General features: G+C 36.0%; 1 protein-coding gene across 1 annotated transcript in view; it reads right to left on the reverse strand.

The window, feature by feature from the left end:
• Positions 1–27,531, reverse strand: part of CACNA1B (calcium voltage-gated channel subunit alpha1 B) — a 575,803-nt gene that overhangs the window by 285,731 nt on the left and 262,541 nt on the right. Inside the window, exons 5-7 of the mRNA XM_053695819.1 lie at positions 24,002–24,093; positions 18,830–18,982; positions 9,593–9,780 (exon numbers count right to left, since the gene is read on the reverse strand). Of these exons, the coding sequence (XP_053551794.1) occupies positions 9,593–9,780; positions 18,830–18,982; positions 24,002–24,093 (433 nt within the window). The remainder of the gene's footprint in view (positions 1–9,592; positions 9,781–18,829; positions 18,983–24,001; positions 24,094–27,531) is intronic.

A 27,531-nucleotide genomic window follows, 5' to 3' on the forward strand; every position in this document is an offset into this window, starting at 1 on the left:
ATACTACAAGAGACAAACTATTTTTGTTATGCATTTTGATTTGTACACTACAAGAGACAAACTATTCCTGTTACGCATTTTGCTGTGTATACTACAAGAGACAAACTATTTTTGTTATGCATTTTGCTGTGTACACTACAAGAGACAAACTATTTCTGCTACGCATTTTGCTGTGTATACTACAAGAGACAAACTATTTTTGTTACGCATTTTGCTGTGTACACTACAAGAGACAAACTATTCCTGTTACGCATTTTGCTGTGTATACTACATGAGACAAACTATTTCTGTTACACATTTTGCTGTGTACACTACAAGAGACAAACTATTTCTGTTATGCATTTTGCGGTGTACACTACATGAGACAAGCTATTTCTGTTATGCATTTTGCTGTGTATACTACATGAGACAAACTATTTCTGTTACGCATTTTGCTGTGTACACTACAAGAGACAAACTAATTCTTTTACGCATTTTGCTGTGTACACTACAAGAGACAAACTATTTCTGTTACACATTTTGCTGTGTACACTACAAGAGACAAACTATTTCTATTATGCATTTTGCTGTGTATACTACAAGAGACAAACTATTTCTGTTACACATTTTGCTGTGTAAACTACAAGAGACAAACTATTTCTGTTACGCATTTTGCTGTGTATACTACATGAGACAAACTATTTCTGTTACACATTTTGCTGTGTACACTACAAGAGACAAACTATTTCTGTTATGCATTTTGCTGTGTACACTACAAGAGACAAACTATTTCTGCTACACATTTTGCTGTGTACACTACAAGAGACAAACTATTCCTGTTACACATTTTGCTGTGTATACTACAAGAGACAAACTATTTCTGTTAAGCATTTTGCTGTGTACACTACAAGAGACAAACTATTTCTGTTACACATTTTGCTGTGTATACTACATGAGACAAACTATTTCTGTTACCCATTTTACTGTGTACACTACAAGAGACAAACTATTTCTGTTATGCATTTTGCTGTGTACACTACAAGAGACAAATTGTTTCTGTTACACATTTTGCTGTGTACACTACATGAGACAAACTATTCCTGTTACACATTTTGCTGTGTACACTACATGAGACAAACTATTTCTGTTACACATTTTGCTGTGTACACTACAAGAGACAAACTATTTCTGCTACGCATTTTGCTGTGTACACTACAAGAGACCAACTATTTCTGCTACGCATTTTGCTGTGTATACTACAAGAGACAAACTATTTTTGTTATGCATTTTGCTGTGTACACTACAAGAGACAAACTATTTCTGCTACGCATTTTGCTGTGTATACTACAAGAGACAAACTATTTTTCTTATGCATTTTGCTGTGTACACTACAAGAGACAAAACTATTCCTGTTACACATTTTGCTGTGTACACTACAAGAGACAAACTATTCCTGTTACACATTTTGCTGTGTACACTACAAGAGACAAACTATTTCTGTTAAACATTTTGCTGTGTACACTACAAGAGACAAACTATTTCTATTATGCATTTTGCTGTGTATACTACAAGAGACAAACTATTTCTGTTACGCATTTTGCTGTGTATACTACAAGAGACAAACTATTTCTGTTACACATTTTGCTGTGTACACTACAAGAGACAAACTATTTCTGTTATGCATTTTGCTGTGTACACTACAAGAGACAAACTATTTCTGCTACACATTTTGCTGTGTACACTACAAGAGACAAACTATTCCTGTTACACATTTTGCTGTGTATACTACAAGAGACAAACTATTTCTGTTAAGCATTTTGCTGTGTACACTACAAGAGACAAAACTATTCCTGTTACACATTTTGCTATGTATACTACATGAGACAAACTATTTCTGTTACACATTTTGCTGTGTATACTACATGAGACAAACTATTTCTGTTATGCATTTTACTGTGTACACTACAAGAGACAAACTATTTCTGTTATGCATTTTGCTGTGTACACTACAAGAGACAAACTATTTCTGTTACACATTTTGCTGTGTACACTACATGAGACAAACTATTCCTGTTACACATTTTGCTGTGTACACTACATGAGACAAACTATTTCTGTTACACATTTTGCTGTGTACACTACAAGAGACAAACTATTTCTGCTACGCATTTTGCTGTGTACACTACAAGAGACCAACTATTTCTGCTACGCATTTTGCTGTGTATACTACAAGAGACAAACTATTTTTGTTATGCATTTTGCTGTGTACACTACAAGAGACAAACTATTCCTGTTACGCATTTTGCTGTGTATACTACATGAGACAAACTATTTCTGCAACGCATTTTGCTGTGTATACTACATGAGACAAACTATTTCTGCTACGCATTTTGCTGTGTATACTACAAGAGACAAACTATTTTTGTTATGCATTTTGATTTGTACACTACAAGAGACAAACTATTCCTGTTACACATTTTGCTGTGTATACTACAAGAGACAAACTATTTCTGTTACACATTTTGCTGTGTACACTACAAGAGACAAACTATTTCTGTTATGCATTTTGCTGTGTACACTACATGAGACAAGCTATTTCTGTTATGCATTTTGCTGTGTATACTACATGAGACAAACTATTTCTGTTACGCATTTTGCTGTGTACACTACAAGAGACAAACTATTTCTGTTACGCATTTTGCTGTGTACACTACAAGAGACAAACTATTTCTGTTACACATTTTGCTGTGTACACTACAAGAGACAAACTATTTCTATTATGCATTTTGCTGTGTATACTACAAGAGACAAACTATTTCTGTTACACATTTTGCTGTATACACTACAAGAGACAAACTATTTCTGTTACGCATTTTGCCGTGTATACTACAAGAGACAAACTATTTCTGTTACATATTTTGCTGTGTACACTACAAGAGACAAACTATTTCTGTTATGCATTTTGCTGTGTACACTACAAGAGACAAACTATTTCTGCTACACATTTTGCTGTGTACACTACAAGAGACAAACTATTCCTGTTACACATTTTGCTGTGTATACTACAAGAGACAAACTATTTCTGTTAAGCATTTTGCTGTGTACACTACAAGAGACAAAACTATTCCTGTTACACATTTTGCTATGTATACTACATGAGACAAACTATTTCTGTTACACATTTTGCTGTGTATACTACATGAGACAAACTATTTCTGTTACGCATTTTACTGTGTACACTACAAGAGACAAACTATTTCTGTTATGCATTTTGCTGTGTACACTACAAGAGACAAACTATTTCTGTTACACATTTTGCTGTGTACACTACATGAGACAAACTATTCCTGTTACGCATTTTAATGTGTACACTACAAGAGACAAACTATTTCTGTTATGCATTTTGCTGTGTACACTACACAAGACAAACTATTTCTGTTATGCATTTTGCTGTGTACACTACAAGAGACAAACTATTTCTGTTACACATTTTGCTGTGTACACTACATGAGACAAACTATTCCTGTTACACATTTTGCTGTGTACACTACATGAGACAAACTATTCCTGTTACACATTTTGCTGTGTACACTACATGAGACAAACTATTCCTGTTACACATTTTGCTATGTACACTACAAGAGACAAACTATTTCTGTTACACATTTTGCTGTGTACACTACAAGAGACAAAACTATTCCTGTTACACATTTTGCTGTGTATACTACAAGAGACAAACTATTTCTGCCACGCATTTTGCTTTGTACACTACAAGAGACAAAACTATTCCTGTTACACATTTTGCTGTGTATACTACAAGAGACAAACTATTTCTGTTACGCATTTTGCTGTGTACACTACAAGAGACCAACTATTTCTGCTACGCATTTTGCTGTGTATACTACAAGAGACAAACTATTTTTGTTATGCATTTTGCTGTGTACACTACAAGAGACAAACTATTCCTGTTACGCATTTTGCTGTGTATACTACATGAGACAAACTATTTCTGCAACGCATTTTGCTGTGTATACTACATGAGACAAACTATTTCTGCTACGCATTTTGCTGTGTATACTACAAGAGACAAACTATTTTTGTTATGCATTTTGATTTGTACACTACAAGAGACAAACTATTCCTGTTACACATTTTGCTGTGTATACTACAAGAGACAAACTATTTTTGTTATGCATTTTGCTGTGTACACTACAAGAGACAAACTATTTCTGCTACGCATTTTGCTGTGTATACTACAAGAGACAAACTATTTTTGTTATGCATTTTGCTGTGTACACTACAAGAGACAAACTATTCCTGTTACGCATTTTGCTGTGTATACTACATGAGACAAACTATTTCTGTTACACATTTTGCTGTGTACACTACAAGAGACAAACTATTTCTGTTATGCATTTTGCTGTGTACACTACATGAGACAAGCTATTTCTGTTATGCATTTTGCTGTGTATACTACATGAGACAAACTATTTCTGTTACGCATTTTGCTGTGTACACTACAAGAGACAAACTATTTCTGTTACGCATTTTGCTGTGTACACTACAAGAGACAAACTATTTCTGTTACACATTTTGCTGTGTACACTACAAGAGACAAACTATTTCTATTATGCATTTTGCTGTGTATACTACAAGAGACAAACTATTTCTGTTACACATTTTGCTGTATACACTACAAGAGACAAACTATTTCTGTTACGCATTTTGCCGTGTATACTACAAGAGACAAACTATTTCTGTTACATATTTTGCTGTGTACACTACAAGAGACAAACTATTTCTGTTATGCATTTTGCTGTGTACACTACAAGAGACAAACTATTTCTGCTACACATTTTGCTGTGTACACTACAAGAGACAAACTATTCCTGTTACACATTTTGCTGTGTATACTACAAGAGACAAACTATTTCTGTTAAGCATTTTGCTGTGTACACTACAAGAGACAAAACTATTCCTGTTACACATTTTGCTATGTATACTACATGAGACAAACTATTTCTGTTACACATTTTGCTGTGTATACTACATGAGACAAACTATTTCTGTTACGCATTTTACTGTGTACACTACAAGAGACAAACTATTTCTGTTATGCATTTTGCTGTGTACACTACAAGAGACAAACTATTTCTGTTACACATTTTGCTGTGTACACTACATGAGACAAACTATTCCTGTTACGCATTTTACTGTGTACACTACAAGAGACAAACTATTTCTGTTATGCATTTTGCTGTGTACACTACACAAGACAAACTATTTCTGTTATGCATTTTGCTGTGTACACTACAAGAGACAAACTATTTCTGTTACACATTTTGCTGTGTACACTACATGAGACAAACTATTCCTGTTACACATTTTGCTGTGTACACTACATGAGACAAACTATTCCTGTTACACATTTTGCTGTGTACACTACATGAGACAAACTATTCCTGTTACACATTTTGCTATGTACACTACAAGAGACAAACTATTTCTGTTACACATTTTGCTGTGTACACTACAAGAGACAAAACTATTCCTGTTACACATTTTGCTGTGCATACTACAAGAGACAAACTATTTCTGCCACGCATTTTGCTTTGTACACTACAAGAGACAAAACTATTCCTGTTACACATTTTGCTGTGTATACTACAAGAGACAAACTATTTCTGCTACGCATTTTGCTTTGTACACTACAAGAGACAAACTATTTCTGCTACGCATTTTGCTTTGTACACTACAAGAGACAAACTATTTCTGCTACGCATTTTGCTTTGTACACTACAAGAGACAAAACTATTTCTGCTACGCATTTTGCTTTGTACACTACAAGAGACAAACAACTATTTCATTTCTGTCTTTTGCTGCATGCACTTCACGAGATAAACAGCTATTCTTTTACGTATAATGAAACACTAAGAGAGACAAATATAACATTATTTTTTAAAGGGAACTCAATACTCTCTAATTTTGGTGTCATGTTTAAAACACTGCAAATGATTCCATTTGTTTTTGTAATTGTGAGAACCTATAATCATCTGCAATCTAGTAAACTTGGTAGCACAAAGAATTTATAGAGCCATTCTCCCTTATTTAGGCAAAATAATTACAATGGTGAATAACCCTATCACAAACTATACAGGGTTATTGGCTGCATTACTGTCAATAAAAGTATAATTCTTCTCCACACTATAATTAACCTGTTGACTGCCAAATGCACTACAGCCCTATACAGAAGACAAAGGGTTAAAAAGAAAGCAAAAACCAAATAAATATTTGGTAAAATCTGGTCGGCTTTACCATACAATGCCTGTATTTTTTCCTTTTCTCTCTCTCTTTCGCTCTCTCTCTCTCTCTTTGTTGTTATTTAAGTGGGAAATGGGAATCAATAACATGAAAAATGAGTAGATTGTATGTGATGGACAGTAACAGGCACAATGAAATATATCTGTGTGTTTACTAGACAGACACGAGAGGTTACAGTCAGGCTGAAAGCAAAAAGATCTGACTCAAGCAAATTCACTACATCCGAAAGTCACTTCGCTAGAAAGATATTAATTAGCAATGGCAGCTTATCTGAGTCTCATGAGTGGAAATATGCGCCAGGGCAGAATACTACATTTATCCGGAATTTTAGATAATTAGAAGCCATTCTGTATATTAAATTTGCTAAAGGGACTTTAAATACAAATGAATTCAACCACAATACCTAAAAATAAATACAATAAAAAAAATAGCAAACACTTATTTATTTTACTGTAATTTATCACTGAAAATTGTGATTTTTTTATTTTTTTTTACTACTCGCCCCAGAGAATCTAAAGTGAATCCATGTACCTTGTGGGTGGGGCTAAGGCAGGTGAGAAAGAGGCTGCTGGTTTGTCGTGGACAGAGCAGTTTGGGCAGAGCTGGAAGGACTATGGGTGGGGCTAGGTAGTCCCTGGAAACAAGGACATTTGTCCTGACAGGGGATGCTGCGGGAAAGACATCAGACATAAAACTCTCAACCTGTGCCAACTAGGAGGTGTGCATCTTGCATACGTAAAGGGATACAGAACTCAAAACATTTAGCTAGAAACGCTTTTGCAATGATAAATGCGTCGGACATTGATAATGCGGCCCCTATATGTTATTAAAATAATTATTTCTGATAAAGATCTTTTCCATTACAGTGATAGATATAAGGTAATTACAGAGGTAAAAGGTATATTAATATAACTGTGTTGGTTGTGCAACACTGGGGAATGGGTAATAAAGGGATTATCTATATTTTTAAACAATACAAATTCTGGTGTAGACTGTCCCTTTAAGGAAAACAGTTATAAATGTTCCCCAAATATTCACTATTAATTTAGTTTAAAACAAATTCCCGAAAACCACAGCATTTGTAAATGACCCAAACCCTGATACTGCCTAAAGAATACATTTAAAAACTCCATAAATTTACATCTAATAGGAAGATCATAAGTTGCTCAGACGTAGGCTGACCATATTGCCGCTTTAAGAAGGAACACATATGAAAAATACATATGTGAGGGTTCTTATACAAAACCATTTCTTTAAACAGCCCTGAAAACAGCCCTGACATATGTATTTTTCATATTTGTCCCTTTTAAAAGCGGCAATATGATCAGCCTACTCAGACGTTATGTTACCTTTATAGACACATTTTGGCATGCAAATAAAGTGCTCAATTTCACTAAATTATTATGTATTTAAATGAATGTTAAATACATAGTTAAAGCAATAGATTCAGCATGCTTTGCTGCTGTTCCTGAGCAAAAAAAACCCCACAGGTGATTAGTGGATATTTATGTATGCTGCCCCTAACTGGCTCATTGTCTGCGTCCATCTCAGGAGTGAAAATGCATTTGTTTGCATAGTTTGGCAGTACAGGGACACATCACTTAAAAAGCGTCTTGAGTGTTCAATAAGGCACAAGTATAAATGAGCACCTGAAACATTTCTATTTTCAGATTTAAATTACAGGAAGAGTAGGAAATTTAAAGAGTAAAATCAATTTGCAAAGTAATTTCAGTATGCATAACTGAACATTTTATGCAAAATTACACTTTCAATTTGACATCCGTTTAAGTGCACTTACTGTAGCAATGATGTAACATTATTGTGCACGGACCTTTTATAAAATTATTAGAAATATTTCTAGAAACCATCAAGCTACCTCATCCTATGCCTAGTACTGTAACAGCCACTAAAAAGCTTCTATTTAAATATGCCAATAAACTATTTAACTGACACACAATATCTCACATTTTAATCAATCACAATTTTTATGCTACATATTCTAAGTGTTCCAGTTCGTAAGAGGCGGCACAGGTTGGATTTGCAAAAACCCCACAAATTCAAATAACATAAAAATGTAAACAGAAAAAAGTAAGTATATCACAAATGTGTCAAGGCTGTTCAGAAGGATTTAAATTTACCTCTACAGAAAAAATTGTATCTAATTAAAGGGACACTGTAACCAAAATTTTTCTTTCGTGATTCAGATTGAGCATGACATTTTAAGCAACTTTCTAATTTACTCCTATTTTTTTCTTCATTCTCTTGGTATCTTTATTTGAAATGCAAGAATGTAAGTTTAGATGCCGGCCCATTTTTGGTGAACAACCTGGGTTGTCCTTGCTGATTGGTAGATAAATTCATCCACCAATAAAAAAGTGCTGTCCAGAGTACTGAATAAAAAAAAAAAGCTTAAATGCCTTCTTTTTCAAATAATGATAGCAAGAGAACAAAGAAAAATTGAAAATAGGAGTAAATTAGAAAGTTGCTTAAAATTGCATGCTCTATCTGAATTACAAAAGAAAATTTTGGGTTCAGTGTCCCTTTAAGTTAATTTCACATCAATGACAACTGTCTAACGTTTCTGAATTACATGGTTTGTTTTTTTTAAATTTAAGAAATAAGATAAATTCATGACTTTCTCCATAAACAATTTTGAGTCATTTTACAGTAATAATCTCCACACTTAACTGAAATCATAAATGAAAATTATATGTAATTTAATGTAGACGTTTCATATGCCAAAAGTGTTAGTTTAGCAATGTTTTTCACTTGTTATTAAAACCAAAAAAAGTGTTCATGAATATGTTAAAGGGACATTACAGCCAAAATTAGAATCCACATGGATGCTTTTCACTTGTAATATACAATAATTAGCAAACATGCTTCTAATAAAAGTTATAGCTGTTTCAAAAGTGTATTTAAGTATGCACCATGCACCAGCATTTTAAACACTTCTACCATCTGGTAGTGACTCAATTTGTTAATTGTTGACATGATATGAGCCCCACTGGTGATCTAAGCAGCTGCAGTATTTAAAATGCACATGCACGTGCAGAGAAAAATGCTAACACTAAAACAGTGGTAACCTGTTCTAGAAGCGTTTTTACTAATACATGTATATTGCAAATATGTTTCTATTCAAAGATGTAATTCATCTATGTGCATTTAAATTTTGCCCAGAATGTCCGTTTAACTGGACACGTGCAAATACTCTGCACATGCATGTCATATTGTTCTTCTACAGTACCCAGGTAGATAACAACAGCATATAATGAGACCCCCAGACACTCACGTTGTACAATATGTCTGTCCATCCTTCCATCGTAATGCACTGGAACACAGTTAGCACCGCAAACAGGATGTTGTCAAAGTTGGTGATGCCATAGTTGGGCCCTTTCCAGTAAAAGCGACAAGTGGTGCCATTTTCACAGAGACGAGCAGGGGCTTCTTCCCCACAGGGGAAATCTCCGACGGGTTCATCTGTTTGAAGAGCACAAAGTATAACTGATTAGCCATTTAATACAAAACTAACAATGATCAATGTAAACTCACGTGCACATTTACTTCTATCATCACATTTTATTTTTGTTCTCTTGGTATCTTTTTTTGAAAAGCAGGGATGTAAGCTTGGGAGAGTGCACGTTTCTAGAGCACTATATGGAAGCGGTTTTGCATAAATGGTATCTATTTAAAAGAGCACTAGAGGGCAGCACTATTCCCTGCCTTATAGTTCACCAGACAACTACCTAGGTATCTCTACAAAAAACAATACTATGGGAACTAAGCAAATTTGATAAAAGAAGAAAATTGGAAACTTTTTTTTTTAATTGTATGTTCTGTCTGAATCACAAAATACATTTTTTGGGTTTAATATCCCATTAAAGGGACACTGAACCCAAAATTTTCTTTTGTGATTCAGATTGAGCATGAAATTTTAAGCAACTTTCTAATTTACTCCTATTATCAAATTTCCTTCATTCTCTTGGTATCTTTATTTGAAATGTAAGTTTAGATGCCGGCCCATTTTTGTGAACAACCTGGGTTGTCCTTGCTGATTGGTGGATAAATTCATCCACCAATAAAAAAGTGCTGTCCAGAGTACTGAAACAAAAAAAAAGCTTAGATGCCTTCTTTTTCAAATAATGATAGCAAGAGAACAAAGAAAAATTGATAATAGGAGTAAATTAGAAAGTTGCTTAAAATTGCATTCTCTTTCTGAATTACAAAAGAAAAAAATTGGGTTCAGTGTTCCTTTAAGTAAAACTATAAATAAGATTACGCACACCACCTAAAATCTAAAGAGAATAAACTAATTTATCACGTTGCAGTAGAGGATGTTTGATTAAACAGGTGTATATTACAAATGGCTTACTATACCTTTAAATAAACATGATTAACCTATTACAATAGTGGCATGATATCTAGTAAACTTATATTTTGTCTTGCAGCACAGGCAGCACAAGATTACAACCTCCTTCAGTTTGCTAAATGTCTAGTTACAGTCTGTACAAATGAGTGTATTGCTGACAATAGTATAGTAATAGTATAGAACAGAAATCCTTTTCCAAACAAATTGACTATTTTTGGTTCAAAACACCAATCTGGCCCAAGTCAGTCAAGTGTTGGCTCTTGCCGAGCGAACCATAGGCTTTGTAAGGAACAATTATCGTCAGTACTTAGTTTGGTTTTGTTTTATTTGGTCAGATGTGTAATTAGTATATAAAAATATTGAGCAATACTGTGATTACGAGTTTTGCGTTAGAGGCTATGCGGTGCTAACGAGCAGTTTATGCTCACCACTCACTTACAGACAGCGCTGGTATTACAAGTTTTTACAAACCAGACAAGAAGTGAGCATTGAGCAAAATTTTGCTCATTACCGCACTCCATTACCAGTGCTACTTACGTTAGCGGTGAGCTGGTGTAACGTGCTCGTGCACGATTTCCCCATAGGAATCAACAGGGAGAGCTGTCTGAAAAAAAGTCTAACACCTGCAAAAAAGCAGCGTAAAACTCCTTAACGCAGCCCCATTGATTCCTATGGGGAAATAAAATTTATGTTTACACCTAACACACTAACATGAACCCCGAGTCTAAACACCCCTAATCTTACACTTATTAACCACTAATCTGCTGCCCCCAACATCGCCGACACCTACATTATATTTATTAACCCCTAATCTGCCTTCCCCAATGTCGCCGCAACCTATCTACACTTCTTAACCCCTAATCTGCCACCCCCAACGTCGCAGCCATTATAATAAACATATTAACCCCTAAACCTCTGCACTCCCGCATTGCAAACATTAGTTAAATATTATTAACTCCTAATCTGCCGTCCTTAACATTGCCGCCACCTACCTACATTTATTAACCCCTAATCTGCTGCCCCCAACGTCGCCACCATTATTCTAAATTTATTAACCCTTAAACCTAAGTCTAACCACTCCGGACACCGCCGCCACCTACATTATACTTATGAACACCTAATCTGCTGCCCCCAACATCGCAGACACCTACATTATATTTATTAACCCCTAATCTGCCTTCCCCAATGTCGCCGCAACCTATCTACACTTCTTAACCCCTAATCTGCCGCCCCCAACGTCGCCGCCACTATAATAAACATATTAACCCCTAAACCGCTGCACTCATGCATTGCAAACATTAGTTAAATATTATTAACTCCTAATCTGCCGTCCCTAACATTGCCGCCACCTACCTACATTTATTAACCCCTAATCTGCTGCCCCCAATGTCGCCGCCACTATTCTAAATTTATTAACCCTTAAACCTAAGTCTAACCACACCGGACACCGCCGCCACCTACATTATACTTATGAACCCCTAATCTGCTGCCCCCAACATCGCCGACACCTACATTATATTTATTAACCCCTAATCTGCCTTCCCCAATGTCGCCGCAACCTATCTACACTTCTTAACCCCTAATCTGCCGCCCCCAACGTCGCCGCCACTATAATAAACATATTAACCCCTAAACCGCTGCACTCATGCATTGCAAACATTAGTTAAATATTATTAACTCCTAATCTGCTGTCCCTAACATTGCCGCCACCTACCTACATTTATTAACCCCTAATCTGCTGCCCCCCAACGTCGCCGCCACTATTCTAAATTTATTAACCCCTAAATTAAGGTAGAAAAAATCCTATTGGCTGATGCAATCAGCCAATAGGATTGAAGTTCAAATCTATTGGCTGATCCAATCAGCCAATAGGATTGAGCTGGCATTCTATTGGCTGTTCCAATCAGCCAATAGAATGCCAGCTCAATCCTATTGGCTGATTGCATCAGCCAAAATTATTTTTTCTACCTTAATTCCGATTGGCTGATAGAATTCTATCAGCCAATCGGAATTGAAGCGATGCCATCTTGGATGACGTCACTTAAAGGAACCGTCATTTAGTAAGAAGATTTTGTTGGAACAGGATGCTCCGCGCCGGATGTCTTGAAGATGGACCCGCTCCACGCCGGATGGATAAAGATAGAAGATGCCGTCTGGATGAAGACTTCTGCCCGTCTGGAGGACCACTTCGCACGGCTTGGATGAAGACTTCTCCCAGCTTCATTGAGGACTTCGGCCCGGTTGGATGAAGACTTCTCCCGGTAAGGTGATCTTCAAGGGGTTAGTGTTAGGTTTTTTTAAGGGGGTATTGCGTGGGTTTTAGAGTAGGGTTGGTTGTGTGGGTGGTGGGTTTTAATGTTGGGGGGGGATTTGTAATCTTTTTTACAGGTAAAAGAGCTGATTACTTTGGGGCAATGCCCCGCAAAAGGCCCTTTTAAGGGCTATTTGTAATTTAGTGTAGGGTAGGGCTTTTATTTTGGGGGGGGGGGCTTTTTTATTTTGTTAGGGGGATTAGATTAGGTGTAATTAGTTTAAAAATCTTGTAATTTGTTTATTATTTTCTGTAATTTAGTGTTTGTTTGTTTTTGTACTTTAGCTAATTTTATTTAATTGTATTTAATTTAGGGAATTAATTTAATTATAGTGTAGTGTTAGGTGTTAGTGTAATTTAGGTTAGGTTTTATTTTACAGGTAAATGTGTCTTTATTTTAACTAGGTAGTTATTAAATAGTTAATAACTATTTAGTAACTATTCTACCTAGTTAAAATAAATACAAACTTGCCTGTAAAATAAAAATAAACCCTAAGCTAGCTACAATGTAACTATTAGTTATATTGTAGCTAGCTTAGGGTTTATTTTATAGGTAAGCATTTAGTTTTAAATAGGAATTATTTAGTTAATGATAGTTATTTTTATTTAGATTTATTTAAATTATATTTAAGTTAGGGGGTGTTAGGGTTAGACTTAGATTTAGGGGTTAATAACTTTAATATAGTGGCGGCGACGTTGGGGGCAGCAGATTAGGGGTTAATAACTTTAATATAGTGGCGGCGATGTCCGGTTCTGCAGATTAGGGGTTAAAATTTTTATTTTAGTGTTTGTGATGTGGGGGGCCTCGATTTAGGGGTTAATAGGTAGTTTATGGGTGTTAGTGTACTTTTTAGCACTTTAGTTAAGAGTTTTATGCTACGGTGTTGTAGTGTAAAACTCATAACTACTGACTTTTAAATGCGGTACCTGTCTTGACAGGAGAGGGTCTACCGCTCACTTTTTGTCACTCGTAATACCGGCGCTATGCAAGTCCCATTGAAAAAATAGGATACGCAATTTACGTAAATGGATTTGCGGTATTTTCAAGTCTGGCCAAAAAAGTGAGCAGTATACCTGTACCTGCAAGACTCGTAATACCAGCGGGCGTTAAAAAGCAGCATTAGGACTGGCCAACGCAAAACTTGTAATCTAGCTGAAAGTGTCTTAAAATGCCATCTGCAGATCGCGTCTCTATAAATAGACAGGAACTTGATTTCAGGGGAGGACCTCCTGTCTATACAGCATACCTTGCTACAATAACAGGGGTCCTTGTCTAAAAAATGTGTTTTACTTTCTCCCATGGAGGCTTGAGTTAATACTTTTAGGCAATTTATGCAAGCTTTTGTTTACTTTTCCCTCCCTCCCTAAGTTTCTATGGTGTCACATGCTTTTAAAAGGAGGATTATCAATTTTGCATCAAAAATCATTATAGGCAAATCAGTCTTTGCAGTAGTAACCAAGTTTAATCAGTGCTAAACCACCTTAAGGGAATACAAGAGGGCAGTTACCCCAGTCTGCACATGTGCAAACAGAGATTGTGCTATATCTGAATATTAGTTTGTGATTGGTTAGCAAGACAGGGAAAATAATAAACATAAAACAATATATCATCATCTGACAAAATAAAGCTACAGTTTTCATTGCAAAATGATTCTTATATATGAACGTTTATAATCATGTAAATTACAATTTGTATTTAGTGTCCCTTTAAAAGAAGATTTGTCCTTACCTACGTGTCCCTATTTACTGTACAGATAGCATATAAAAATATGAATAAATGTAAGAGAAGATGCAGGAAGTGAATGAATGTGGTTATACATTGGGTTAAACCATTTAAATCTGGCACACACCCTACTCTGCACATTAAGAAAAGTAAAGAAAAACACATTGATGGATTATGTCAATTTATTCTTGAGGTAAAACCCAAAGAGTCTGCATATGTGATACAGTAAAAACTTATTAACACTCAGTGACACCAGAGTCTGAGCTTGCTTGATCTTCAAACTTCTCACTCAAAGCTAAACTCGTCTGATATCTCCCAGGCTACTGACTTCTATAATTCCGCTTCCAAGCGAAATATCTCCGACAGCCGCAGCATTAAGGGACGGCACAACTTTACATAAGGTCATTAGTTACATATCAAATACAAGATGAGCTAGTATAAATTTAAAGGGACATTATGCACATTTTAAATTGTTCTGATGTTTTTTTGTATTTAATGGGGTTGCTATGGAGAGGAAAAAAAAATATTGGTTGCCATTCTTGTACGATTTGCTCATTTACATCGATAAGGTTTTGGAAGTTTTCCCCATAAGGCAGTGTGATTTAATACTGAAGAATCAGTAAAAAAAACAAACAAGTATTTTCATGGTAGTGCTATTATCAAAGGGGAAAAAAATCTATGAAAAAGATTAACATGAATAACTGCTGCCCTTCCATGTGCATGATAGAAAAAGTGCATTCCCAATACTTTTAAGTCTAGTGCCCTTGAATATATCAAAGATAAAGGTTGCCCCGCCCACTAGGAACTTCCAGAATAAGCTGACTCCGATGCTTAAAGGGACAGTAAAGTAAAAAAAAAACTTTCATGATTTAAATAGGGCATGTAATTTTAAACAACTTTCCAATTTACTTTTATTACCAATTTTGCTTTGTTCTCTTGGTATTCTTAGTTGAAAGCTAAATATAGGAGGTTCATATGCTAATGTCTTAGACCTTGAAGACTGCCTCTAATCTGAAAGCATTTTGACAGTTTTTCACCATTAGAGGGCGTTAGTTCATGTGTTTCATATAGATAACATTGAGCTCAGGCACGTGAAGCTCCTAGGAGTCAGCACTGATTGGCTAAAGATGCAAGTCTGTCAAAAGAACTGAAATAAGGGGGCAGTTTGCAGAGGCATAGATACAAGGTAATTACAGAGGTAATATGTGCATTAATATAACATTGTTGGTTATGCAAAATTGAGGAATGGGTAATAAAGGGTTATCTATCTTTTTAAACAACAAAGATTCTGGCGTTTACTGTCCCTTTAAATATTAAGCACACTGATGCTGATCATTGCTTGTTCATTGCTAGTATATTTTACACTCTTTCTCCCCATCTGTTTGCTTATGGCCTTATCCACACTGGGGTGAGTTCTCCAGCTCATCTTCCTGTTGGGCTTTGATGGAACTAGAACTCCTGTAGAGTGATTTATGTCTGCTTTGCAGTATACAAGGTTTTATTGTGCCAGCCATCTCTGGATCCTCACTATTACCTTCAAAAATATCACACAAAAGACTCTACTAATAGCCACAAGCCTTTCACACCAAGGGCTCCACCAATGTGCTTTGTTTTCTGAATATCCTTTGCTAAAGGGTAAAGCTAGGTAGGCTGATAGTAGCGTAGGAGCGTGAACGTTTGTTCAGCATTGTATGTAAGCAGTGTTTGCTGCTATGAATAACATTGTTATAAACATTGTTATAAGCACTCCTACCAGATGGCTAAAAACATGTGCACGCTCCTGAGCTCACCTAGAATTAAATCTTTAAAAGATACCCAAAAGTTCTCTTTCCTGATTCACATAGAAGTAAATTGGAATTTTTTTTTAAATTGTATACTCTATTACCAAATTTGTTCTTAAAATTGTATACAGTACTCTATTACCAAATTCATCTTAAAATTGTATACTCTATTACCAAATTCTTCTTAAAATTGTATACAGTACTCTATTACCAAATTCATCTTAAAATTGTATACAGTACTCTATTACCAAATGTGTTCTTAAAATTGTATACTCTATTACCAAATTCATCTTAAAATTGTATACTCTATTACCAAATTCATCTTAAAATTGTATACAGTACTCTATTACCAAATTCATCTTAAAATTGTATACAGTACTCTATTACCAAATTCATCTTAAAATTGTATACAGTACTCTATTACCAAATTCATCTTAAAATTGTATACAGTACTCTATTACCAAATTTGTTCTTAAAATTGTATACAGTACTCTATTACCAAATTTGTTCTTAAAATTGTATACTCTATTACCAAATGTGTTCTTAAAATTGTATACTCTATTACCAAATTCGTTCTTAAAATTGTATACTCTATTACCAAATGTGTTCTTAAAATTGTATACTCTATTACCAAATTTGTTCTTAAAATTGTATACTCTATTACCAAATTCGTTGCTTGCTCTGTCAGAATCATGAAAAAACATTTTGGGGTTTATGTCCCTTTAACATACGCTGACATGAAGCAGAAATGTTTTCTTTCATGATTCAGACAAAGCATACTATTTTAAATAACTTTCTAATTGTTTTCTATTATCTAATTTGTTTAATTCAGTTTGTAATTTTTGTTGAAAAGTGTACCTAGGTCGGCTCAGAGACTGCTGATTGGTGACTACATATATATACTTCCTCTCATTGGCTTTCAGCTAGCTCCCAGAAGTGCACTGCTGCTCCTTCAACAAAGGATTCAAAGAGTATAAAGCAGGTTACATAATAGAAGTAAATTGTAAGTGGTTTAAAATGATATCCTCTATCTGAATCATGAATGACATTTTTTTGGTTTTCATGTCTCTTTAAATAACAAACAAAATCCAGTTAATGACAAATGCAGCCTTTAGTTTGCCATATAAAATGTATTACAATAATCTTAAAAAAAACAATAAGACTTTACATTTCAGTACAATTTTATAGCACTTCATTATGTCATTGTGTTTTATTTCACTTCTATTTAAAGGGACACTAAACCCATTTTTTTTATTTAATGAATCAGATAGAGCAGGCAATTTTTAACAACTTTCTAATTTACTCCTGTTATCAATTTTTATTTGTTATCTTGCTATCTTTATTTGAAAAGTAGGAATTTAAAGCTAAGAAGCTGGCCTATTTTTGGTTCAGAACCTGGGTTACGCTTGCTTATTGGTGGCTAAATGTAGGCACCAATAAGTAAGCACTATCCAGGGTGCTGAACCTAAAATGGACCAGGCATTTCAGACAAAAACTTCCCCAAAAAACCAGAGCATTTTTAGTATTTTTGCCATCACTACATTTAAACAAAAATAGAGCCTTTTTTATATTTACCTATCAAAACTATATATATATGTGTTTAGTAGACAACCCAAAGTATTGATATAGGCCCATATTGGTATATTTCATGCCACCATCTCACCGCCAAATGTGATCAAATAAAAAAAATTGTTAACTTTTTCACAATTTTAGGTTTCTCACTGAAATTATTTACAAACAGCTTGTGCAGTCATGGCACAAATGGTTGTAAATGCTTCTCTGGGATCCCCTTTGTTCAGAAATAGCAGACAGATATGGCTTTGTCGTTGCTTTTTTGGTAATTAGAAGGCCGCTAAACCCCGCTGCACACAACACTTGTATTATACCCAGCAGTGAAGGGGTTAATTAGGTAGCCTGTAGGATTAATTTTAGCTTTAGTGTAAAGATCAGTCTCCCACCTGACACATCCCACCCCCGGATCCCTCCCTGACCCCTCTCAAACAGCTCTCTTCCCTCCCCCACCCCCCAAAGGTCACCCCATCTTAAGAACTGGCAGAAAGTCTGCCAGTATACATATAAAAGGGTTTTTTTCTGCAGGGTAGTATCCCCCCTTATCTCCTAACCCCATGACCCCCCGCCCAGTGCTGGCATTAAGGGGTTAAGCTTTACATTACTGCTTTTTAAATAAAGATAGCAAGAAAATGAAGAAAAATTGATAATATGAGGAAATTAGAAAGTTGTTTAAAATTGCATGCTCTATCTGAATTGTTAAAAAAATGTGTTTAGTGTCCCTTTAAACCTAATTATTCTTTTTTTCTGTAAAAAAGGTTTCACTATATCCTTACCTGTCTCCAGCGAGAAGCAGTTTTTGTGGAACTTTCCCATGTAGAACTCCAGCCCGATGATCGCAAACATGACAATCGCAAAGAATAGGAGTAAGCCAATCTGTAGCAAAGGTACCATCGCCTTCATGATGGATTTTAACACCACTTGAAGACCTACGAAACACAGAATTAAATACTTTATGAGAACCACAACCAGGTTTTATTATTCACTAGCCCTTCCTTTGGTACCAACTAGAGAGGACAGAATATTTGGCACATTTGTTTGAAAATAATTATAACTGTTGGCAACACTTATTTTAAATCAATGTTGAATGTTTACCAAAAGTGAAATATTCTCTTATATTAATAATAATAAAAAGATACATATTTCCTTTATTGAATATAACAAATGAGTGTCACTTTATTATGATTTAAATGTAAGTCTCTTTGAATTAATGGTACATTAGAATGTTACATTTGAATATTTGAATGATATGTTTCCTACACAAATATTAACATTTAGGGCTAGACTACAAATGGAGCGCTAAATTATCGTGTTGCCCATTTGCGGGAGCGCAATAATTAATCAAGTGGCTGGTTATTGCTAACGAGAGCTTGCAGAAGCAATAAGGGCTCAGAAAATTAACCAGAGAACCGATCTCTGGTTAATTTTCTAAAAGTGCCCCAATTGCCTTCAAAATAGAAGGCATTATAGTTAAAAAAAAAAAAAAAAAGTTTCATTTTTTTAATAAAAAACAACTGCACTAGGCGGTTTTTGGGTTCTAAAGTTGGCTGACGTGGGGTGTTAGAGAAAAAAAACGTCACTGAAAAGACATTGCAGTCTATGGGAACTGTATGTTCCCAGTAAATATATATGCTTACATATTTATGTGCTACTATGTGTACTCATATACATATATATTTACAATCTGCTGCCCATCACTGGGCGACTTACTCCCTTTGCTGCGTTTGTTCTCACGCCATGAGACTGAGGTTCCCTTTGGAGCCTGTGGAAGCACACTATTGAGAGCGCAATGCTTTCGTGCAATGAGAATGCGAGGTTGAATTCGCATTGCACCTCACTTGTAATAGCAGCGCACGCAAATTAAGCGATATTTTGTGCTCCTCTTGTAATCTGGCCGTTAATGTTCTAAATGTTAATATTGATTCTAAACAAATATTTGAAAAGCAGAAAGAATATTAAAGGTACTGAACCCAAATTCTTTATTTAGTGATTCAGAGAGAGCGTACAATTTTAAACAACTTTCTAATTTACTCTTATCAATTTTTCTCCGTTCTCTTACTTTCTTTATTTGAAAAAGAAGGCATTTAAGCTAAAGAGCCAGGCAATTTTTGGTTTAGACCTTGGACAGCACTTGTTTATTGGTGGGTGAATTTATCCACCAATCAGCAAAAACAACCCAGGTTGTTCACCAAAAATGGGCCGGCATCTAAACTTACATTTGCTTTTCAAATAAAGATACCAAGAGAATGAAGAAAAATGGATAATAGGAGTAAATTAGAAAGTTACTTACAATTGCATGCTCTATCTGAATCACAAAAGAAAAAAATTGGGTTCAGTGTCCCTTTAAAGTAAATATTTGTTGTACAATGTCACAATAGCCAGAAGTCTAGCTTATAGTGAATCTCATATAGCAAAGTAAACCCTTCTCTGGTGCCATTGTCTATTGAAGTAATGTTGTATCAGCAGTGCTTAGATTTAGATCTGTTTGAACCTTGAATTGTCAATGTTCCCTGAGGTTATGTTTGGGAAACACATTGTTTAATATTTGAGTTAAAAAGACAAAAATACCCTTACAGGTCATTTTAAAAGGACATTAAACGCTAAATAAATACTAAATATAATGATGTATTATCTAGTGATCCTAGATTTAAAAGCCTGTTTTCCTTTTTTAATCTCTCATGTTAAAGGGAACCTTTGAAAAGAACTGGGATTTCTCTCCCACCCCCACTGGGATGATGATTTCTTCTTAATTCTCTCATTTACAAAGCTTTTCTGCAGCCATTGAGACAGTATTGAAATATTTAGTATAAATGGCAAGTTAAACAGGTAAAGCAGCTATTTCAAACAGCAAAATAAAGCTAAAGGGGACACTTCAGCAGGTAAAATGTATCAATGTTAACACATTAAAGGGCGATAGTTTTACATTACATTGACCAGTGGACAGTTGAAAGGGAGCTTATAACTATAGCATTAAAGGGATACTGAACCCAAATAATTTTTTTCTTTCATGATTCAAATAGAGCATGCACTTTTAAGCAACTTTCTAATTTACTTCTATTAACACTTTTTTTTCGTTCTCTTGATATCTTTATTTGAAAAAGTAGGCATCTAAGCTAAGGAGCCAGCAATTTTTTGGTTCAGTACCATGGACAGCACTTGTTTATTTGTGCTGTCCAATCAGCAAGGACAACCCAGGTTGTTCACCAAATATGGGCCGGCATCTAAACTTAAATTCTTGCTTTTCAAATAAACATACCAAGAGAATGAAGAAATTTTGATAATAGGAGTAAATTAGAAAGTTGCTTAAAATTGCATGCTCTATCTGAATCACTAAAGAAAACGTTTGGGTTCAGTGTACCTTTAACTAGTTATAAAACAAATAACTAGTTCATATAAATATCAAACAAATAGAAGAGTAATTCATCTGTCCACGAATAATCAAAAATGAAAAGGTCTTTGTGCAATGTTTTAAGCAGAACTCTAGTGTCAAAATGATCTATTAGTCCTGATAAGTCTTCACCAAACCACATTGGGATTGATTCCAATCCCTTAAAGGAGCACTAAATACAGGCTACATTCATTATTAATTGTTAGATACAAAATAAATAAGCAATTCACACTTTACCTGCTGAAAATTCAGCAGGCTCTCTAGCCAATCAAAAGCCCATATACTGTACATATAGGGTGTTTGATTTCTCTCACATGTGACATCACTGGCATTGTGGGAGTTTGCTATGAGTTGATGAGGTCATGTGCCAATACGCATAAGAAAAATGTGCTTCTAAGGCCTATCCTTTAAATGATGGCATGTGCGTCTGAAACCTCTCACAGAACAATGAGCGACTGCTATGCACAAGCACAAAAGTGCACATCACCATGAATATTATTATTTGTGCACAATAATTCAACAAAATTAATTACCAACCATTTTAATGATGTGTAAAATAACTCAAGTTTAATGGTTCTTTAATACAACCCTTTAATACAGCCCAGCAAACTTTGTCACATGACTTTTCATATGGATTTTAAATTCATGTTTTTTTTCCACCTCATTAGTGTCACCAATTCTTTGCATTGAGAGCATTTGACATTAGTATTACAATCCATCAGCTAAGTTTCATGTGAATTTTGAGCATTTTCATTCCACGGAGCTGATTTATTAAGTGTCGGACGGACATGATCCGACATCGCTGAATGCCGACAGCAAACGCTGTCAGCATTTAACATTGCAAAAGCAGTTCTGGTGAACTGCTTGTGCAATGCCGCCCCTGCAGATTAGCGGCCAATCGTCCGCTAGCATGGGTTGTCAATCAACTAAATCATACGGCTAGTGCGGAAACAGCTGCATTAGGCAGCATTCGGCTGATAATAAATCGCCCCCCACAACTTTGAACTCTTGAAACTTGTTTTTTTTTAATATTTTTTAAAGGGACACTGTGAAGCAAAATTGACATGCGCTAATTCTCTAGACCAATGAAATTGTGTATTATTAATCCTAGATTATAATGTTTAACCCTTGCAAATGGGAGGGGTTAAATACATAGCTAAAGTTTCCCCTGGGAGTTGCAAGCATTAAAGTTCTCAAGCAGGTAATCAGGTACAGTGATTGCAATGCTGCAATGCTTGTTGCTCCAGAACAGGATTTTACTGATGTGTTCAGCCCTTTTGAGGGGGTTAAATAAATTGTAAACTGGAGACAGTAATGCATTGGTTTAGAACAGGGATGAAGAGGGCCACATTTGGCCCTCTGCACCAGTTTTTTTGTCCCCTGGGTAAACTAAGATTGTATGCCATAGTTTTTGTGGCCCTAGGAAAAGTGAAACTAAATTTGTGTGCTTTGAAGTCTTCTGGTGGGTGTGCAGACCACAACTCAAAAGGGCCACTGGACATTTTTAGGAAATATTATTATTTTTCTTCTAAAATTGTAACCCCTTAACGATCGCAATCTAAGTTGCCGGTCCTTAAGTGTTTCCTTGTTAACAATAGCGCGGGTCAAGCAGGGGCGGGACTGCGCTATTATACCCTCCCTCCATCTTTCTGGTCACCTGAAATAGTGTGGTCTCGCCGTTGGTGGTGAGACTGTGTTATTAGTAATGCAAACCCCAGTAAAAGACCAGTGATGTACAGGGTCGCTGGTCCTTAAGGGGTTAATTTTCAGACCACTTGTGTTAGGAAGATGACCATCGCTGATTTAGAGCGTGTCACACTAAACACCCTTTATTATTGTGTAAAAATGCTTCATTGTCCAATGCACTCTAGTGAGGCCAAAAAGTAGAACCTGTAACCTAGGCTTTCCAAATGCTGCAAACTTCCTAAACTAGCTCTTTGAATTGCCGCATTTGTAGGTTACAGTTGTAGGGCTCCATGTACCAAGCAGAGATCGCTAGTTTGGATCCCTTGCAGGGCAGGAGCTTACCGCAGTGTAGGAAGCAAAAGTCCTACAACAGCTGGCACCTCAGAGGCGGAGAAATATTACCCTGAACATGTTCAGTGTGATTGACAGGTTGTGCGAGAGCAGAGAGTGGGGCTGTACAAGACAATCCTTGTGCAATAGTGCACACGGCGAGCAGATGTACAGTGTAATGTGAAGACAGACAGACAGGTTCCTAACGTAGGACAGATTAGTATATGGGACCCTTTGATTTTTGCCCTACTAGGGAGTGTTGATCGAACACAACATTTACACAAGATATGTTGGCATCTCTTCTATAGTATTATAATGGTTTAGAAACAAAGCAAATTGTTTTTCACAGAGATTTTAATGGAGTTGAATAGTGCAATTGTGCTCTAAAACAGTCTTAGTGAATACAAAAGGACTTGTCTAAGTCTTGCTAACATATTGCAAATCTCTTCCATTATGTTTAGCTGAAGGCTTCTGTGCACCACCCATTGGTCACCCTAATACTCGTTTTCGTACCAAACAAAACACACTTCCTTTGTGGACTTACTTGGGATCCCTGACACAAGTTTGAGTGGTCTTAGCACCCGGACGGCTCTCAGTGTCCGAAGATCAAATTCAGTCCCAGCCGTTGCAAGTATCCTAAAAAGAGACAAATCGGTTATTTATACGCTCCACAGAGAAAAGTGCTACTTAGCAACAGTAACAAATTATTCACAAAAGTAATGAGGAAGTAAAGTGAAATAAACACATATTTTTGTTTTTTTAATGCATGGTTTATATAATCCATACAAGTTTAATTGGCAATTTTTCCTGTTATTTTCATCTGAAAATTGTGGGGGTTTTATTCCATTATTTCTAGAGAGACCGGAGAACACCTAGCAAGATCCAGAACCATAACCCTGCAACATATTACACAGTGATTCTTTAATCAGTGCAAGAGAAGATTTATATTGGTCTCTAATTGGCCACAGCAAAATATACAACATAAACATACTCTAAAAAATGGGTGTGTCTTTAGATGTTAACACAATATGAATTTTAATTACAAAATGATAATTTGCAATGATTTGGCAATTTTGCAATGCAATGCTTTCTTATTTATATGTAGAATTAATAAAAAAAAACAGTCTCTGATAAACTTCCTCATTTAAAGATGTATAAATGATATTTTCTAAACATATTTTCAACTTGCAGTCTTTCTATCGTTGATTTTAATATTTTATACCTTAAAGGGACAGTCAACACCAGAATTTTTGTTGTTTTAAAAGATAGATAATCCCTTTATTACCTATTCCCCAGTTTTGCACAACCAACACAGTTATAATAATATACTTTTTACCTCTGTGATTAACTTGTATCTAAGCATCTTCTGACAGCCCCCTGATCACATGACATTTTATTTATTATCTTTTGACTTTCATTTTAGCCAATTAGTGCAGTGTCTGCCACAATCCACGGGCGTGCTCACAATGTTATCTATAGGGTTTACCTGAACTAGCTCTCCCCTGCTGTGAAAAGCAAATACAAAAGCATGTGATTAAAGGCGGCCTTCAAGGGCTTAGACATTATCATATGAGCCTTCCTAGGTCTAGCTTTCAACTAAGAATACCAAAAGAAAAAAGAAAAATTGGTGATAAAAGTAAATTGGAAAGTTGTTTAAAATTACATGCCCTATTTGAAACATGAAAGTATTTTTTGGACTTGACTGTCCCTTTAAATTAAAATCCCAGCAATGCAGCTCCCAAGCAGAACACAGACGGTGAGCCAATCAGGGAGCAGCAATTGCATGAACCAGTCAATACCCAGTGTTGTTCTGCTTGCAACTTTATCTATGTGTTTAATCTCTTTGTGGGGGTTAAACATATAGCTATCATGGGCAAGTAACACAAACGATGAATGTTCTAACTAATTTGAGTGTGTATTGTTTGCATTAGAATGTGCCTTTAAAGCATACGTAGGTATTAAAGGTACAATAAAGTAAACATTAAACTTACATGAAACAGATAGAGCATGCAGTTTTATATAACTCTCCAGTTCACTTCTGTTATCTAATTACTTTTGTTCTCTTGGTATCCTTTGTTGAGAAGCATAGATAAGTAGGCCCTAGAGCAGCAATGTGCTAATGGGAGTTAGCTGCTGATTGGTCACTGCATATATATGCGTCATGTCATTGGCTCAGCAGATGTGTTCAGTGAGCTCCCAGTAATGCACTTAACTCAAATAAGTATAATAAGAATACCAAGAGAATGAAGCAAATTTGAGTAAATTGGAAATCTGTTTAACATTGTATGCTCAATCTGAATAATGAAAAAGACATTTTGGGGTTTCATATCCCTTTAAGTGAATTATTGACAATAGAGTTCCCTTGTAAATAAACTGCGACAATTACGAGAGCGGAGAAATCTTCTTAAAGAGATTCAGGATAATCGGAAAACTGCTGTGCAGAATATTGCCAGACTCTCTGGAAGACAAAGGGTTAATAGATTTCAGAACTCTCATGTAATAGAACAGGAGATTTCGGACATTGCTGTTGCTTTCACACATTAGCTTTGGCGACTGATCCAGTTAGCAACGTACCGCACTGAATTCCCAGAGCTCACACATCTCTTGGGAGATCCCTTTTGGTCCCAGCTGTTCACATGCAGCGAGTGACACACACGGCCACGCAGACACACACACACACATGTCCCCAGGGGATTCTGGCAGCCACAGTTGCAGCACACACTGTGTGGTACTGATTGTTACAGGATGAGCGAGCTGGCTTTTAACACCCTAGAAAAAAAGCACTTGGTTCTCGCTGAACAGTCACAACAATCAGATCTTAAAGGGACATGAAACCCAAAAATGTTGTGTATGTAATTCAAATAGAGAATGCAATTTTAAACAACATTCCAATTTACTTCTATTATTTAATTTGCTTCATTCATTAGATATCCTTTGGAGAAGAAATAGCAATGCACATGGGTGAGCCACTCACATGAGTCATTTATGTGCGGCCACCAATCATAAGCTACTGAGCCTATTTAGATATGCTTTTCAACAAAGGATATTAAGAGTATTAAGCAAATTAGATAATATAAGTCAATTGGAAATCTGTTAAAAATTGCATGCTTTTTCTAAAACGTTAAAGAAAGAAAAATGTCCCTTTAAGGCAATGCAGTAACTTATAGGGACAAAGATAAGAACCACATGGTGCATCTAGTCTGTGCCTTAAAGGAAACTTTTAATGCAAATATAAAATGCTCTATTGTGTATGCACATTCTATTTTAAAGGGACAGTAAAGTTAAAATTAAACTTTTATGAGTTAGATAAAGCACACAATTTTAAACAACGTTCCATTTCACGTCCATTATCTAAATATGCGCAATATTTTTATTTGCATACGTTCTGAGGCACCAGCTCCTACTGAGCATGTGCAAGATTCACAGAATATATGTCTATGCATTTTGTGATTGGCTGAGACAGGCAGGTCGGGGAACTTGTGGGCGCTACCCACCTGTGCCTTGAAGGCAGGGCCATTACACAGGGTGCTAGTGATTCATAAGTGGGGTTACAAAGAATTAGGGCATGTCCTGGATATGGCTGAGGCAGTACATAAAAGCTGGGAGATTTGCCCTTGCCCAAAACACGTTAGGCAGAACAGCGAGAAGACTTTCTGTGACAATCCCGAGAGGTAGGTCTGTGAGTGTCCATTGCAAATTATGTACTTAAACCTACAAAAGATTTAAAGGGACACTAAACCCGTTTTTTCTTTCTTTCATGATTAAGATAGAGAGACCAATTTAACAAATGTCTTGCGGACCTGATCCGACAGTGCGGATCAGGTCCGCCAGACATCGCTGAATGCGGAGAGCAATACGCTCTCCGTATTCAGCATTGAACCAGCAGCTCACAAGAGCTGCTGGTGCAACACGGCCCCCTGCAGACTCGCGGCCAATGGGCCACCAGCCGGGGGTGTCAATTAACCCAATCGTACTCGATCGGGTTGAATTCCAGCGATTCCTGTCCGCCTGCTCAGAGCAGGCAAACAGGGTTATGGAGCAGCGGTCTTTGTGACTGCTGCTCCATAACTTGTG

The sequence above is a fragment of the Bombina bombina genome, chromosome 12 (genome assembly GCF_027579735.1).
Source record: "Bombina bombina isolate aBomBom1 chromosome 12, aBomBom1.pri, whole genome shotgun sequence".
NCBI lineage: Eukaryota > Metazoa > Chordata > Amphibia > Anura > Bombinatoridae > Bombina > Bombina bombina.